Source organism: Onthophagus taurus, chromosome 7, assembly GCF_036711975.1.
Source record: "Onthophagus taurus isolate NC chromosome 7, IU_Otau_3.0, whole genome shotgun sequence".
Classification (NCBI taxonomy): Eukaryota; Metazoa; Arthropoda; class Insecta; order Coleoptera; family Scarabaeidae; genus Onthophagus; species Onthophagus taurus.
The window spans coordinates 27,148,352-27,162,756 of NC_091972.1; the positions used below are offsets into that span (position 1 = coordinate 27,148,352).

At 30.7% G+C, this 14,405-nt stretch overlaps 1 protein-coding gene across 1 annotated transcript; it reads right to left on the bottom strand.

Moving 5' to 3' along the window:
• Positions 1-2,761: 2,761 nt before the first annotated feature.
• Positions 2,762-13,359, bottom strand: LOC111416778 (clavesin-1-like). The gene is made up of 4 exons (XM_023048882.2): positions 13,274-13,359; positions 3,871-4,468; positions 3,510-3,626; positions 2,762-3,449 (listed from the first exon to the last, which is right to left on the bottom strand). The coding sequence occupies exons 2-4, from the start codon at positions 4,456-4,458 to the stop codon at positions 3,198-3,200; spliced, it is 957 nt and encodes a 318-aa protein (XP_022904650.2). The 5' UTR covers positions 4,459-4,468; positions 13,274-13,359; the 3' UTR covers positions 2,762-3,197.
• Between the last annotated feature and the right edge of the window lie 1,046 nt (positions 13,360-14,405).

Genomic DNA, 14,405 nt, shown 5'->3' on the forward strand with positions numbered 1-14,405 from the left:
TATTCAAAAACATCATTAAGCAAGATCCTCTTTATAATTATGATAAAGACAGATTTGACAATTTTAGATCACTGACATACAATAAGATCAACTGCAAGATTAAGTCTATTCTACAATCATACGGTGTTTATGTTGGTTTCAAGTCTAATGGACAGATCAGCGATATATTGGCCAATCATAAACAGAAAGAAGACATTTTATACTGTAGTGGTGTTTATTCTATCGGATGTTGTGATTGTGCCGCTGTTTACATAGGTCAGACCGGTAGGAAGCTACATAAAAGAATATATGAACAATATATTTAAGCATATGAGTGAGACCGAACATAACATTAACTTTGAAAATGTGAAACTCCTTCACAAATGCGATAAGGGTGTAAGAATGGATTTTTTGGAGGGTTTTGAAATCGATAAAGTTAAGCATAAAAAAGATTCTCGCCTGCTGAATGATCAAATAGAAAATTTTTATAAGCCTTTGTACGCCTTCTTGAAACATTAGATTTTCGTTATATTTAGTTCCGACTCTTTTTCGTTTTAATTGTAATTCATATAATATTTATAACCTGTTTGCGACAAAATAAAATTTTTCCGCTCGAAATCGATAACTAGTTGTCAGTTGTATCGAGTGTGTTTTCATGAATGTTCTTGTTAATTTATAAAAAGTTTTAATTTGTTTATTTTATTGTAAAGTTTTTACAGTTTTACTTTCATTTTACTTGTGATTTTGTATGTCCCTACGCTGTGACCTTTTTTACGACTGTAAGATAAAGATTTTCTGATATTTTTAAGAAATACATATATTACATTTTCGTGTTCTTCTTCTGTGATCTGATGCTTTGTAGATTTGGCTGATGATGACATGTGAACATGTCGAAACCGGTACCATGTAAATAAAATATAATAAATATATTATTTAGAGAAGAAGAGGCCTTTTTAGTCTTTATTATTAATTAAAATAACTCAACATGTCTTATCAAAGTCAACTTAGTTTTGTGTGTAGAATCAGAATATGCAATAAAAACTATATCATTCCATTTAAAATAAGATATGTTTATTTCAGTACGTCGTTATGGAACAACTGTATGTATATAGTTACATATTTTTGATACAAGATAGCGAAACGACACTTTTGCATTCGAGAACGAAAGTTGTTTTATGAGCTTTAGCGAGCAAAAAAATCGTTCGAGAATGCAAAAGAATTTCGCTATAGTGTATCAAACAACATTTTTTCGAAAACTGCGTGTTCTAAAGTTTATAAAGCAATAAAACGACCAAATTCTGTATAATGACATTTAGAATTCATTTAATATTATGTCAAAAACTTAACGTCACATCGACTTAACCTCACATATTGAACAAATGTACTATTATAAATTTGCATTTAAACATGAAATGAAATGATAAAACAATTAAATGTTAATTATTTTGTGTTTATAATTTGTTCATAACAATAAATTAACAATTAATAGTATCAAATTCGTTGATTGTCGTAGCTGGACGTAAAAGTCTTTTGCGTCCCGGATGTAAAAGACTTTTTTGTAATTCGCGACGGTAATGAAAGCTATTACAGTACTCAAACGGGTGCTGTAATGACACTCTTTACAGCATCTGATGCTGTAATGAGATTTTAGTAACATTTTATGGAATCAGTTCAAGTTGGTGACATTGGGTCATTAATTTTTCTAGTTGTCAATGTGACAATGTTTGCCTATGGATGTTTAAACACATTCTTAACATCGAATACAAGGTCCACAATGACGAGGACATTGAACTCTGAGCAATTTCTCTTATTTTGGGAGGTGTACATGAAACATTTTTATCAGGTGAATACGTTTTGTGTTTTGACAGTTTCTATTTGTCATTCAAATTTCTATTTTCAAGTGTTACGTTGTTACCAACTGCTACATACCTATTTCCCTACATTGTCAAAATTTATTTTATTTTTGAGAAAAAAAAAGGATAAAAACGCGAATTACAAAAAATAGCATAAAAAACACGTTTCATAAGACTTAAAGCACTCATTCATTAAAAAACTCGTGGCTTCGCCACTCTTTTTTCAACTTGAATTCGTGCATTTCAAACGTGTCTTACGAAACTTGTTTTTTAATATACTATTACGTCCTGTTGACAAAAAACTATCGTTTTGACGGTCGCTAAGTACCATGCAAAAGTCAACTTTTAACAGCAGTTTTCGAAAAAAAATATTTTCCGTTTATAGTGTGCTAAGTTTCCTACAACTTTTGTCTAAGGAAGAACTGCTAATTAATACAAATTTTGATCTTACTACTCAAAAACGTTAAAATATAATATAGTTTTCTTATTATTGTTTGTATAATCGAGTAAAAAGGTAACGCGAAGAGGTTACAAGTAGCTTGGAATTTTCGATTAGTAGGTGCGTTATAAAAATTAAATTTTCAGATAGAAAAACGTTCAGCAAATTTTTTCTGTCAATAGATTCTCATTCAAGACAGTCTAAAATACACTTTAAACGAAGAAAGAATTTTTCTTTTAAATTTCTAAGGTGTCAACAAAAACTAAATAAATTTTATTTATATGTTACCTCATTTTTTTAAGATTTTCAAAGATATGTAAAGATGTATTGAAAGAGTTTATATTTATCTCATTTATCTAAATAATGGTCTAGTCCTGTTTATCATCATATTTATTCTTCTTAAAGATTTTAGATAAGAAAGTGGATTAAATTTGTATAAACGACACAATTTTTTTCGTTAAAGATTAGTAAATAAATTCATAGACCCATAACAAAATTATATAAAATTTATTTTTTATAACACAATTAACAACAAACAACCGTAGATAATAACACAAGTGCTTCAAATAAAAAATAACTAAACGAAATAAAATTGGACAAAAACTAAATTTATGATATACAAAAATATAATAAGCAACGAGTCAATCGTTAAAAACGAAGGTAACTGAAAACCACCTAAGGCTTTAAATATATCTCTAAACGAATACGTTAACACAAAAACAAATCCGTCAAAAAAAAACGAATCTTATAAAAATTAAGAAATAACTTATGAATTACGAGATTATACGAAATAATTACGAAGTTAATTGAACGAGATTAATAAGTTTCATGTTTTTTTTGTTCATTAGGAATACAAGTAAAACAGTTCTAGACTTATACACACCATCAAAAGACTAGTACTTTTAAGAAGCTTTTATGAAAAAGAATTAGTCAACCTGTAGTTTCTTAAAACTTCCTTCTACGCCTAAACCGAGTTCTTCATTAATTTCGGAAACGAACTGATTAGATTTTTCGATTTCTATGTACATATCATCTAAAGCGAGAAGCGTTTCCTTTTTCTCTTGTAGTTTCAATTTGAATTTTTCAATCATTTCTTTTAACGGCACGTCACCACCATATTCTTTTGGTAAAAGCTTCGGATTGATTTTTTTGTGCAATTCTTCAACAGATTTATGAAGCTAAAAAAAATATTTAAAAAATAAACAATTTTACTTAAATTTTACTAATTTAAAACTTACGGAAATCCGTCCTTTCAGTTTTTCGGATAAGAAACCCATAGCAAAATCCAAAAGTTTAACAGCACTTGGAGGAATGTTGATGAAGTGATTTTCTTTGTGACGCATCGGAGATGAATGCTAATTATAAAAAAAATATTGTTATTTTTTGTATAGATTTACTTGATATTTAGAAAGCGTATAGAAGTGGATCTAAACTTGTAAAAACCTAAACCACATCTGTACCAAGCACCAAAGAGACTCTAAAAAGACGTTCGCGAGAAAACGTGAAAGTAAACTTTCTATTTCAAAAGAAAGTCACGCAACAACAATCCAAAACAACCTATCGCAAAAAATTGAATAATAAATAAAACAATCTACTAACCTGTATACATTTTAAAGCATTTCGAATATCTGTTAATGTAAACAAAGAAAGATGAGCCATTTGAAAACCACCCTCGTCGTTAATATAAGTATAACCATGAACTTGATTGGTTTCATCATCCATAAGAGTTTCCGAAATGATACTATGAACTTTAATCATATGAGCAGCTGTATATTTGTGAGGATCAAATCGACCTGCACAACTAAAAAGGATCGTTTTACCGCTATCTCGCTCCAACATTGGAACTAAATAACCATCTTCAATAATGTTTTTGATATCTGGATCTTCCCAGTCCAAGTTCTTGAACCAATTTGGATACAATTGTCGCACAATCAAGTATCTTTCTAGCATTTCACAAGCTAAAGGAACACTAAATTTTTTCGTTCGCAAGAATCTTAATAGGAATGGCGCATCGGTCCTGCATCTTTTGATGTTGGTATTTTTGTTGATCCAATCGCGCATTTGTTCTAATGATTGTTCTCTTATCGATTCATCTTCGCGTAATTCTTCTAAAGCCACTTTTTTTACATCTAGTGGTAAACTGCAAACGTAGTCTTGAACTGAAATATCTTGTCCTCCTAAACCCATTTTGAATATACTGAAAAAATAATAATGGTAATGGTACTTTTGTCGAAAAATTAAGGTTTAAATTTAAAACATTTAAATATGTTTTTTATGCAACCGGACGAAAGGACGTAAACACTCCCATTGAACAAGAGATGAAATTTGCCTATTTAAGTGTGCATTATGTTAAGTAACCTCTCACATAAGACCTGCATCCTCACAATAATGACGTTAAAATACGCAAAAACACAAATAAAACTAACCGCATGCTAAGAGTAGTAAATATGAAGACCCTGCCGACTCAGAAAAGACCAGACAAGATAGAGACCAATGCGGGGACATTGTTAGAAACATTGTAAGATGGGGAAGGCAGCATAATAAATTTTGGCACAATTACGGCCGTAGATTCCAGATAACTAACTGCCGAAAATTGTGCTTATAAGTAAACTGCCCGAAAGCAGACCACTAGGCAGATTACCAAAGAGATGGGGAGGCCAGAAACAACCTGAGAGAAACAAAGAGAATACTAAAAGAACGGTTCAGTCTTCTCTAGACCAAACGGTTTAAAGAAGACGAAAAGAAACGGTCGAGAGCAGAACAAAAGGTAACATCCGGTATTCTTAATATACGTGCAAGTAGAAATCTTCATTAGCTCCTAAATTGGAGCTTAGAACGTAAACTAATATAAAATCAGATTCGTAACAGTAAAACAGGAGCTTTACAGTTATTTGTAACGCAAGAACTTTGCTAAAGTATACGATTTATCTTCTTACGTAGTGAAAATTGTGTTGGAGTTGAGATAAGCTTAACTTTGAATTACAAAGATCTATTAGGTTTGATAAAGAAACTCGAAATAAATTGAAAGAATATAGAGTAAAACTATTTTGAAAAAATGTTCAAAGTTAGTATTTTTTTCAAAACTAAGTTATAAGTCAGAACTTGTAGCACAAATTTCAAATTTTAGAATATAACACACAAGCCAAATAGATAGACTGCAATTTGTTTAATATGGCACGTTAAACAAATTGGACGAAGAAATAACCATCGAATTGTTTCATTTTTATACAATTTATAATTAATTATCTGTTTGCCTAAAAATTTTAACTTCACGTGTTAACAATATGACGATATAGATTTGAACGGCAATGTAAGGAATAATATGAAGTCGGATTCAAACTATTCATAGTATGACTTGAGGTAAGATAGTAAATTATAAGGATTTTTGGAAAAGAGTGATATTTTCGAGTTAAAAGGTCACTTTTGGATGCGATGGTAGAAGTAAAATTTGGAAGAAAGTTATCTACTGCTGTTTTGGAAGATGCGTTTTTTTTTGTGTTTTAGTTTAGTTTTTATAGAAATATAATGGCAATAATATTTAAATATTTTAGAGGGCAATTTTCACCAAATGCTGTACAATTGGATTTTCCAGTTAGTCCAATACCTAAAACATAACAACGCTTATACATATTAGCTAATGGCTTTTATGTAAAGTGCCCAAGCACCTCCATTTTCGATTAGAATCAGCAGATATGAATTCCATAGAGTGTGGGATTATTTAGAAAAGCAATTATTAATTATTAACACAACATTAGTAGTAAGTCATCAGTAAAAGATACATTGCAAGCAAAGTGGAAAAAATGTCGGTATCATACAGAAAAATTAGACCAATCAATAGTATCAACTACTATCCGTGCCAAAAGTCAAGGCCCCTCATTTTAGAGATCGATATTTTTCCAACCGCTCGATAAAAAAAATTTGGGCAAAGTTTGTTGTAATCACTGAAGATTTCTACATAACATATGTTAATTTGAAAATTTGCGGATGCGCGGTTTTTCTTTTATCGCGAGTTAAATGAAAAACAGGTGGTAGCCTGATAGTTTCGCCGAAAATCGCGATTTAGTAAGACGTCGTTATGCCGAAAACGGCGTGGTGAATTTCATCGCGGTTTGACCAAAGTATTTCAAATAGTTGCGTTTATCGGATACCTTTCTCAGTTTTACAAAGTTATGTCTCCCTATTTTTTTAGAGCGATTTAAGCGAATTATAAATTAAAAAGAAATAGAAATAAGCTCTGCGGGGTGTGGGGGGCTTCGTCCAATCGGAACAGATGGTGCGTTCCAGACAGTACGTCGCCCCGTTATCTTACCTACATAAAGAAATAAAGGCGCGACGTTCTGTTTTATAAATCATACAGAAACTACAAAAAATGACCGACAGTTATGTCGTATTCGTTCATGTTTATCGTCTTCAGTTTTGGAGATATTCTGTTAGCGTTGGTTTTCGACATTTCTTAGCAAAGAAGTTGTATGAGGCCCTCTACCGTTAAGCCCTTATGTAAAAATAGGTTCGCTAGACTGCTGCCTTTCTCATGACATATTAATTACATATTAAATAATTCCTAAAGTATTGTAGGGGCTGACAAAAATCTTCATACCGTTGTCAAGTTCAAACATTAGCTTCAGTTTTCTATGAACGTTTTTCTCAGTATTTTGAAGACTGTTGGATTACATCAATATTTTAACTAAAGAGTTTGTTCTCCTCTCTGGAATATGTCACGTCAAATATTAGATGTAACCTTGGTTCTCGCGTATTCATCCACATTTTACAGTTGTCATAAGAAATTTCCTACATTAATATTATAATAATAACTAACTAGGATGAACTCAGACAAGCATGAAGGCACGGTACCCGGATTCCTCGATTTTCATAAATGCATATGCCTTTTGCATTTGGGGATTTTTAAAATCGCTAATGTTTTCAAGCGCCACAAGTTATTCCAAGGATTTTCGAAAGACTAGACCTTTGTTTCTGCGACGATTCTGCTTGTATATAAATAGACGGAGGACATGCAGAACAATTACTTTAAGTGTTTATTGTTATATAAAATTTATTTAATAGATTTATTCTTTCGACTAAAATTCAAAATCAACTCTACTTCTGAAACTACTAATTTGTGGAGTTATGTTTTTTAACACGTTTTTGTTTCATATGATAAGTGAGATAGGTGAATAGAATATCCAACCATTTTTAAACTGCCTTTCATATATTGTGATTTTAATAACTTTTAGATGTTTTGAGATGTTGTATCAAGTATAATTTTTTTTGTATACATAAAGGGGGAATAAAAAGTCTGGGACACCTGAAATATCTTCAAAACGAGTTTTTTTGAAAAAATCCTTTCAGGTGTCAAAGACTATAATAAATTTGTCGTCTTTTCCTATGTCTAAATTGACATAGGAGTGGTTTACAATACCCCATATTCATATGTCTAAATTTGAAGATATTTCAGGTGTTCCAGACTTTTTATTCACCCTGTATACTATAATAACAATAATATAATTAATAATATAATAATAATAATAATATAATCAGTTCATATGAAGTTATTTTGTGATAATCTGTCATTTATTATTATAAATTATTTATCATGATTTTAAAGAATATGAAGAATACATCTTGGCTAAAAATAATAAAGTTTAAGATACAAGTTTCTTGATATTGACAGCAGAAGGCCTCGTTTATTTTCACTTTCTACTCGCGTCACTTTCACAACTGTAAGAAGCGGCATTGTACGGTAAAGTGACCTAAATTACTAAGAGTAAGGCGGAGGTATTCATCTGTGGTAAAGTTAATTAAATTGTAAAGTGATCGGGCTGAAAAAATCGTCAATGGTAAGATTAGTACATTAAAAATGTAAACTTTGTTTACTAGTTGACATTTGAAATTAATCTGTTTTTGATTGTGATGATGATTGAAGATGTAACATATTGTGAAAAGTTGGTCAAGGGTAATTTTAATGGAATTGTTACCGAGTAAGGTTATATCTGGGTTTAACGTTGTTTTTCCGGTTGTTTAAACTTGTTTATCGTAAAATCAGAGCACGTGGTATAGTTGTTTCCGGTTGAAACATATAACTGTGTCATCAAGAATAATATGTAAAAACATATTTAATATGATGAAATACTTTTTTTTATAAAAAAAACATGCGTTTTATCGGAATAAAATATCAATTCTAAAATATTAATTGATATGTTCTGTTTTAAGCATGTCTATATTACCATTTAAAATACTTATTGTAATTTAAATGTTAATTATATGGATAGGAGATATTTTAATTACTTTCTAATGGTTTTGATTAGATTTAAGGTATTTATTTAATGATTATAAATCATTTTATATTCTAAAAGTACTTTAATACAAAATAAATTATATTTAGCAGCGGTATTTAGTGAAGTTGGCAGGCAATAATAGAAACTTGACAAACTTAAGAAACTTAACTTGCAATAGTGATAAAATATCATGTGATCGTGTGCAAAACTTCACAATATTTTCGGTCTGATTTTTTTATTTGATTTTGTTTTATTTTATCTCTGCCTGTAAGGACAGTCAGATGACCTGACAAAATTTGTGAGTAACTCTACGACAACTCTACGCAAACTGCTTATGGTAAAACGAATATCTACTTATAGCACAAATAGCGCAACCTAAACGAATATTAATCGCGCACTATCCGTGTAGATATCAATAAAATAAAAGAATAGATAAATATACTTACTACAACCTGCAAAGTGAATTGGATGACGTACCGGAAAGCGATAAAATCATAATGTTGGGAGACTTAAATGCGAGAATTAACACAACGAGGTTATATGTGGCATCAAAAACAGATTCAATGAAGTAAGCAAAGTACTTATACCAATGAAGACTGAGGAAAAAATATAAATGAATATACGACTACACTGAAACTGCATTGAAAAAACTACGCTCAACTGCAATTAAATCAGCAGAGGAAGCATTAAGGAGAAGAGTCACATAGAACGGAGAAACGAAGATCGTATTTTCAGAATAGATCAGGCGTAATAGCATACGAAGAATACGAAGTACTGAGAAACAGAATAAACGCAAATATCCAATCAACCAAGAAAACTACGGAGAAAAGTTTACGTAAGACATGGAGAGTGACCTATACGGTTGTCAGAGGAATATCTGAAACATGAAATCAACGAGAAAGATAAAGGCGGAAGACTGGAAAAATACTTCAAAAAGCTATATGAAAACATGGCAGAAAACGAGAGAAACATAAAATCTCCACAAGCATATGTGGAAACTAACGTTCAATCGGAATTCAACTTATCCAAAGGAAAAATAAAACAATAACACAGAAATTGAAGAAGTTTATATCACCAAGTATTGCTGAAATAGCAACCGATACGATTAAATATAGCGGAGACGCACTGCTAGAGGAAATACACACCCTATTTAACAGAATTATCATAAGTAAAAGGATACCAACTGAATAGAAATGCAGTACACTAATACCAAGAAAAGACGGAACATGGTTTAAAGGTTGCGCGCGCCCCATTTTATCAGAATTACTATTAATTATTATTATCCTAAAACCTAATTAACCAATGATGCGAGACATCATTGGATTCGTATTTTTTACCTCTATCAGTAAATAATAAAAAGTAAATGAAAAAAATAAAAAGTAATAAAAAAAGTAAGAAATAAAAAAATGTAATAAGAAATTCATTTTATCGTTTTTTCATTTACCTTTTATTATTCATGTTGGAATCAACCATTTTCAACATCTATCAGAAAATGTTATAATGTATAGGGTGTTCCATTCAAAAAAACAAAGTTGACCCATTTCTGCATAAACTAAAAGTGATAAATAATCTTTTATGCTAAATTATTTGGGTTAACAAAATATAAGAATCGATGTGTCTCCTGACGATATCTCGAACGGTTTTTATGTAGTTTCCTTAAGTTACTTATGACGTGTACTGTATATGTTTGGTGAAGGGCAGTGAGTTTGTGGTGGGTTTGCGATGATGACATATCTGAATATAATATCCTTTCGAACTTCGAAAAAAGTCAGTCGGTCTATAATTTTTACTCGTTGATCTTATCAAAACTAAATGTATGATAGTTGAGTGCATTACTAAATGCATACATAATTGATGTTATTAATTTTAAAAATACACCATTAATATGTTTTCAAAAAGTATGGTAAAACCAAATGGCTGAAAAAAAATAATCGAACGAGTGCATGAACATTAAAATATTCAAAACATATTGACAAAGGACTAAGGAAAGGGATGAAAAGCTCAGGATGAAATTGCGATTTGTACTGTAAGATATGTGTATCTTCTTTCTTGTAGTGACTAACATAAATAATTACAAATTATAGTGCATCACACCATTCAAATGATAAACAACATTTTCGAAATTAAACTAAAACTAGAACTAATAGTAGCACTATCACTAGAACTAACACTAGACCTAGAACTAGAAACTTTCGGGTTAAGCCGTGCGTCTTTTGAAAAAATGTTTTACGTTTCGGATGCTATGTTGCAACCTTCTTCAGAAACAACTTCGAAGTGTTCGAAATCACGTCGCACTTATATTTTCGAAATTGTATTTATAAATTATTCAACTTTTAGCTAATTTGGTTTATTGAATTGAATTACTTTTACTCAGGTTATATCATATACAGTTATAGAGGTCACTGATATGTATGGAAACGGTCGTTCGAAATCATTTCGTACTTGTTGCTGAAGAAAGTTGCAACGTGGCATCCGAAACGTCAAACATTTTTTCAAAAGACGCCCGGCTTAATCAGAAAGTTTATAGTTCTAGGTCTAGTGTTAGATCTAGTGATAGTGCTACTATTAGTTCTAGTTTTAATTTAATTAACACCGGCCGTGAACCAACACTAACATAATGTTCTTATTGTTTCAGAATCAGATGAGGGTTATGATAATCGCTTATCGCTGTGCCTACGTTTGATGAAGCTTATTCCTCTCTTAGAAAGCTTGAAACCTTTGTACTATTATCAAGAGAGAATGTTCTAGATAATATTCATAATTCTTTACATTTAATAGAAGATTTTTTCGACAAAGAGCGGTTGTCCATTTTAAGCCAATAGAAAATTACGGATTACTTAAAAAAACTTGATTAAATTTCTACTTACAATAGTATTAAAGTTTCTGTTTTAAATATACGTATTAGAAAAGTACATTTCTAATTTTTCTCTAACTCGAATTCTCCATAACTCGAAGTTTTCTTGCGCTCCCATAGTGATTCGAGTTAGGGGAATTTCACTGTACGTAACTAATTAGATAGATTCGTAAATTTTTAAAAGCTCGATGTCTGGAAAACGGTAAAGTTTAGGTTTATGATCTTCCCCATGACATTTTGTTTAGAATTTCAAGATGTACCGAAATATGGAACAATATACGGGTGTTGTTAAAGAAAACGTAACTTTGTTTCGTCATAACTTTTTGATTAATCCTGTATACTTAATTTATCTTTATTATAATAGATTTTAAAAAACACAAAAATTTTTATATTTCATTTTTCGCTAGCTATTTTACTTTAGGACATAATCGACTATTAGGTTATAGAGTATAACCAAATATAAACTTTAAGAATTTTTGAAATAAATAACTGGCATCGACTTAATAAAACAACCAACGATTTTATGATTTTTAAATGGAAAATGTTGCTAATAAGATCTAATAGGTAAATAATGCAGAAACATGTATCTTCTTTGGTAACATATAAAATGTACTTTTACTGCTATTTCTATGTATAGAAAATTTAGGTTATAACATTCCCGATTTCGTGAAGTGCTATCTTCGGGTGGCAAACCAAATATGTGTTTAAACCCATATTTTCGCTGCTTAAATCATAAGAACCATGAAAAATAATAATTCGTAATCAACTATTTTTCCAGAAAACTTTTGTATTTTGAATTTTGTTGTGATAATCTCAAACATTCAGCAATAACAAGCAACTAATGGTTATTATGACCATTATTAATGATAACAATATTAATCAATATATTTGTTTCAGACGTTAACGAAAGATTTTGCAGGCTATCCAAATAACATTTTTATTACGAGAGTGATTTAAGTCATTATGTGTGTAGTAGTGAGCATACGTGTTTCACATAGATGTATGATAATTGTATTGAACTTACATATCAGGACATTGATGTGTTTGTTTGCGTGGATTATACAATCTAAATTGTCTTCTTAACATAACGTCCTAATAAAATACGTTCGATTATTTTAAAGAAATGATTATTCGAAGAAGTAAGTATGTAAATCGTGTCGCATTGAAAGTATTAAGAAGTAACTATTTAAGAAGTTATTCAAATCTCACGTCTGAAACAAATTTGAATCAAATGAGCAAATTTGAGAATGAGAAAAAACTGCCTCTAAACCTATAAAATAAAATTAATTAAAATTTAATTGAATTTTCATTTAATTGTGAGGGTTTTTATATATGTATCTAGATGTTTAGACACATCATTTCAACATATTTTAAGTAGTAAATAATTGCTTACAATTATTGATTTTCTATTAGCTGTAATAACTTTGATAATAGTAATTGAATTATAGATACAATTTTGAAATGTATGCGTACATTCTATTGTATCTTATAATAACGTTCCAAGAGTATAAGAACAGGAAACGACTTGGCCTAGATACAACACAGGCACAAGAGATATGAAACGAACTCGCACTTATCGTAAGCATATCCCGAACGTATATCACCGTTCGTAACTTATTCCGTTGGAATGAGGTTAATTCGAGTTTATTCCGCAGTAGAAAGTTGTCAGCTATCACCACGCGAGAGAAAATCTTGGATGCGAAGAACGAATTAACGAAAACCGAAAGAGCAAAATTTATAAATAACTTATAATCAAAAACTGATCTTTTAAATTTTCGTTTTTAAACTGTGTTCAAATTTAAATAGAAAAAGTTTCTATTTTGCCAACACAAGCAGTATTGTTGTAAACTTATAATAACATTTTTTTTATGCTTACCTCTTTTTGATGATGTTTGGTAGAGAGCGAGGAAACAGCGGCGAACACGGCCGTTGCTAAAATTACACTGAACACAGCGCGGATTTCATTGTAAAAAGTTAACTTTCTCTAACCTACTTTTGGCGGTAAAAGCACACGAATTTGTCGCAATAATCGCGGGCCGCTGTAGTGAATCACTCGCTTTTAGGCCAACAAGCTCAGATCTTTTTAGTATGAATGCAGACTTAGCTATGTTATTAATTTTACTATCTACACCTAATACTACTTTTTATCGTTTGTTGCTTTAGTCGCTTATAGAATACAAATAAGTAGGTAGTAACAATTATCACCAAGTAAAGACTTGAAATTATGCAATAAATATTCAAAACATTCGCTAAATGAAGTACTCAAATCGTTCCTTTTGTTAACCGTTGTGCTTTCACTAACGTGCTAATGTGTAAATCGAAAATCGAAAATTTCTCGGTACCCATATAAACAAAAAGCTGAAATTGAAGGTGTATGCAGAATCTGTATACCGGATATTGCTACCATTTGGCATTTAGTGAAAGTTTTTCATGCAAGATGTTACTTGATGTTATTTTCGTTTGTAAATTTTTATTTTTCCTAAAATCTATTTTTTTTGGTTAAAATGGTAGAGAAAGTGTAAATTAAAGATTTAAGGTTTGTGTGATCTAATGTGTGTTCTTAATGTTACCGTTTAAAATTGCCTATCTACCAATCATATACAGGATGTTCCATCTCAGACGAGCCACCCCGTATATTTCTTATCCCATAGTGATTAGAAAAGTTTCCCGAAACCCGTCGAATGATTTTGTTTGGGGGACATCTTTTGACGTAATTTGAGGCTTGAACGAGCAACCCCCTAAGAGGGGGTGCTTCAACGTCTCAAAATTGAATAGGGGAGAGGGGTTGAGTGATACTTCATTTGAAAGGTCTTGGAAGCCTCTTTACAACGGTGTATGAAAAACGTAAATTTGATGAACCGTTTTCGCTCAAATGAGCAACCTTGAATATTTTGGTTATAAATAAAAAAATTGAATTGTTTTATCATGTTGTTTTATTTATCACAATCAAAAAATCAAATCTGCGTTTTTAAATCAAATGTTCAAATTGTCCTCCATTGACTTCCATA

Bases quoted from the DNA above. Each gene is read 5' to 3' on its own strand.
- LOC111416778 (XM_023048882.2), bottom strand. From the start codon at position 4,458: ATGGGTTTAGGAGGACAAGATATTTCAGTTCAAGACTACGTTTGCAGT. The intron at 3,627-3,870 runs GTTAGTAGATTG...TTTTATAATTAG, and splicing joins ATGCTTTAAAATGTATACAG to CATTCATCTCCGATGCGTCA. The intron at 3,450-3,509 runs GTAAGTTTTAAA...TATTTTTTTTAG, and splicing joins AACTGAAAGGACGGATTTCC to CTTCATAAATCTGTTGAAGA.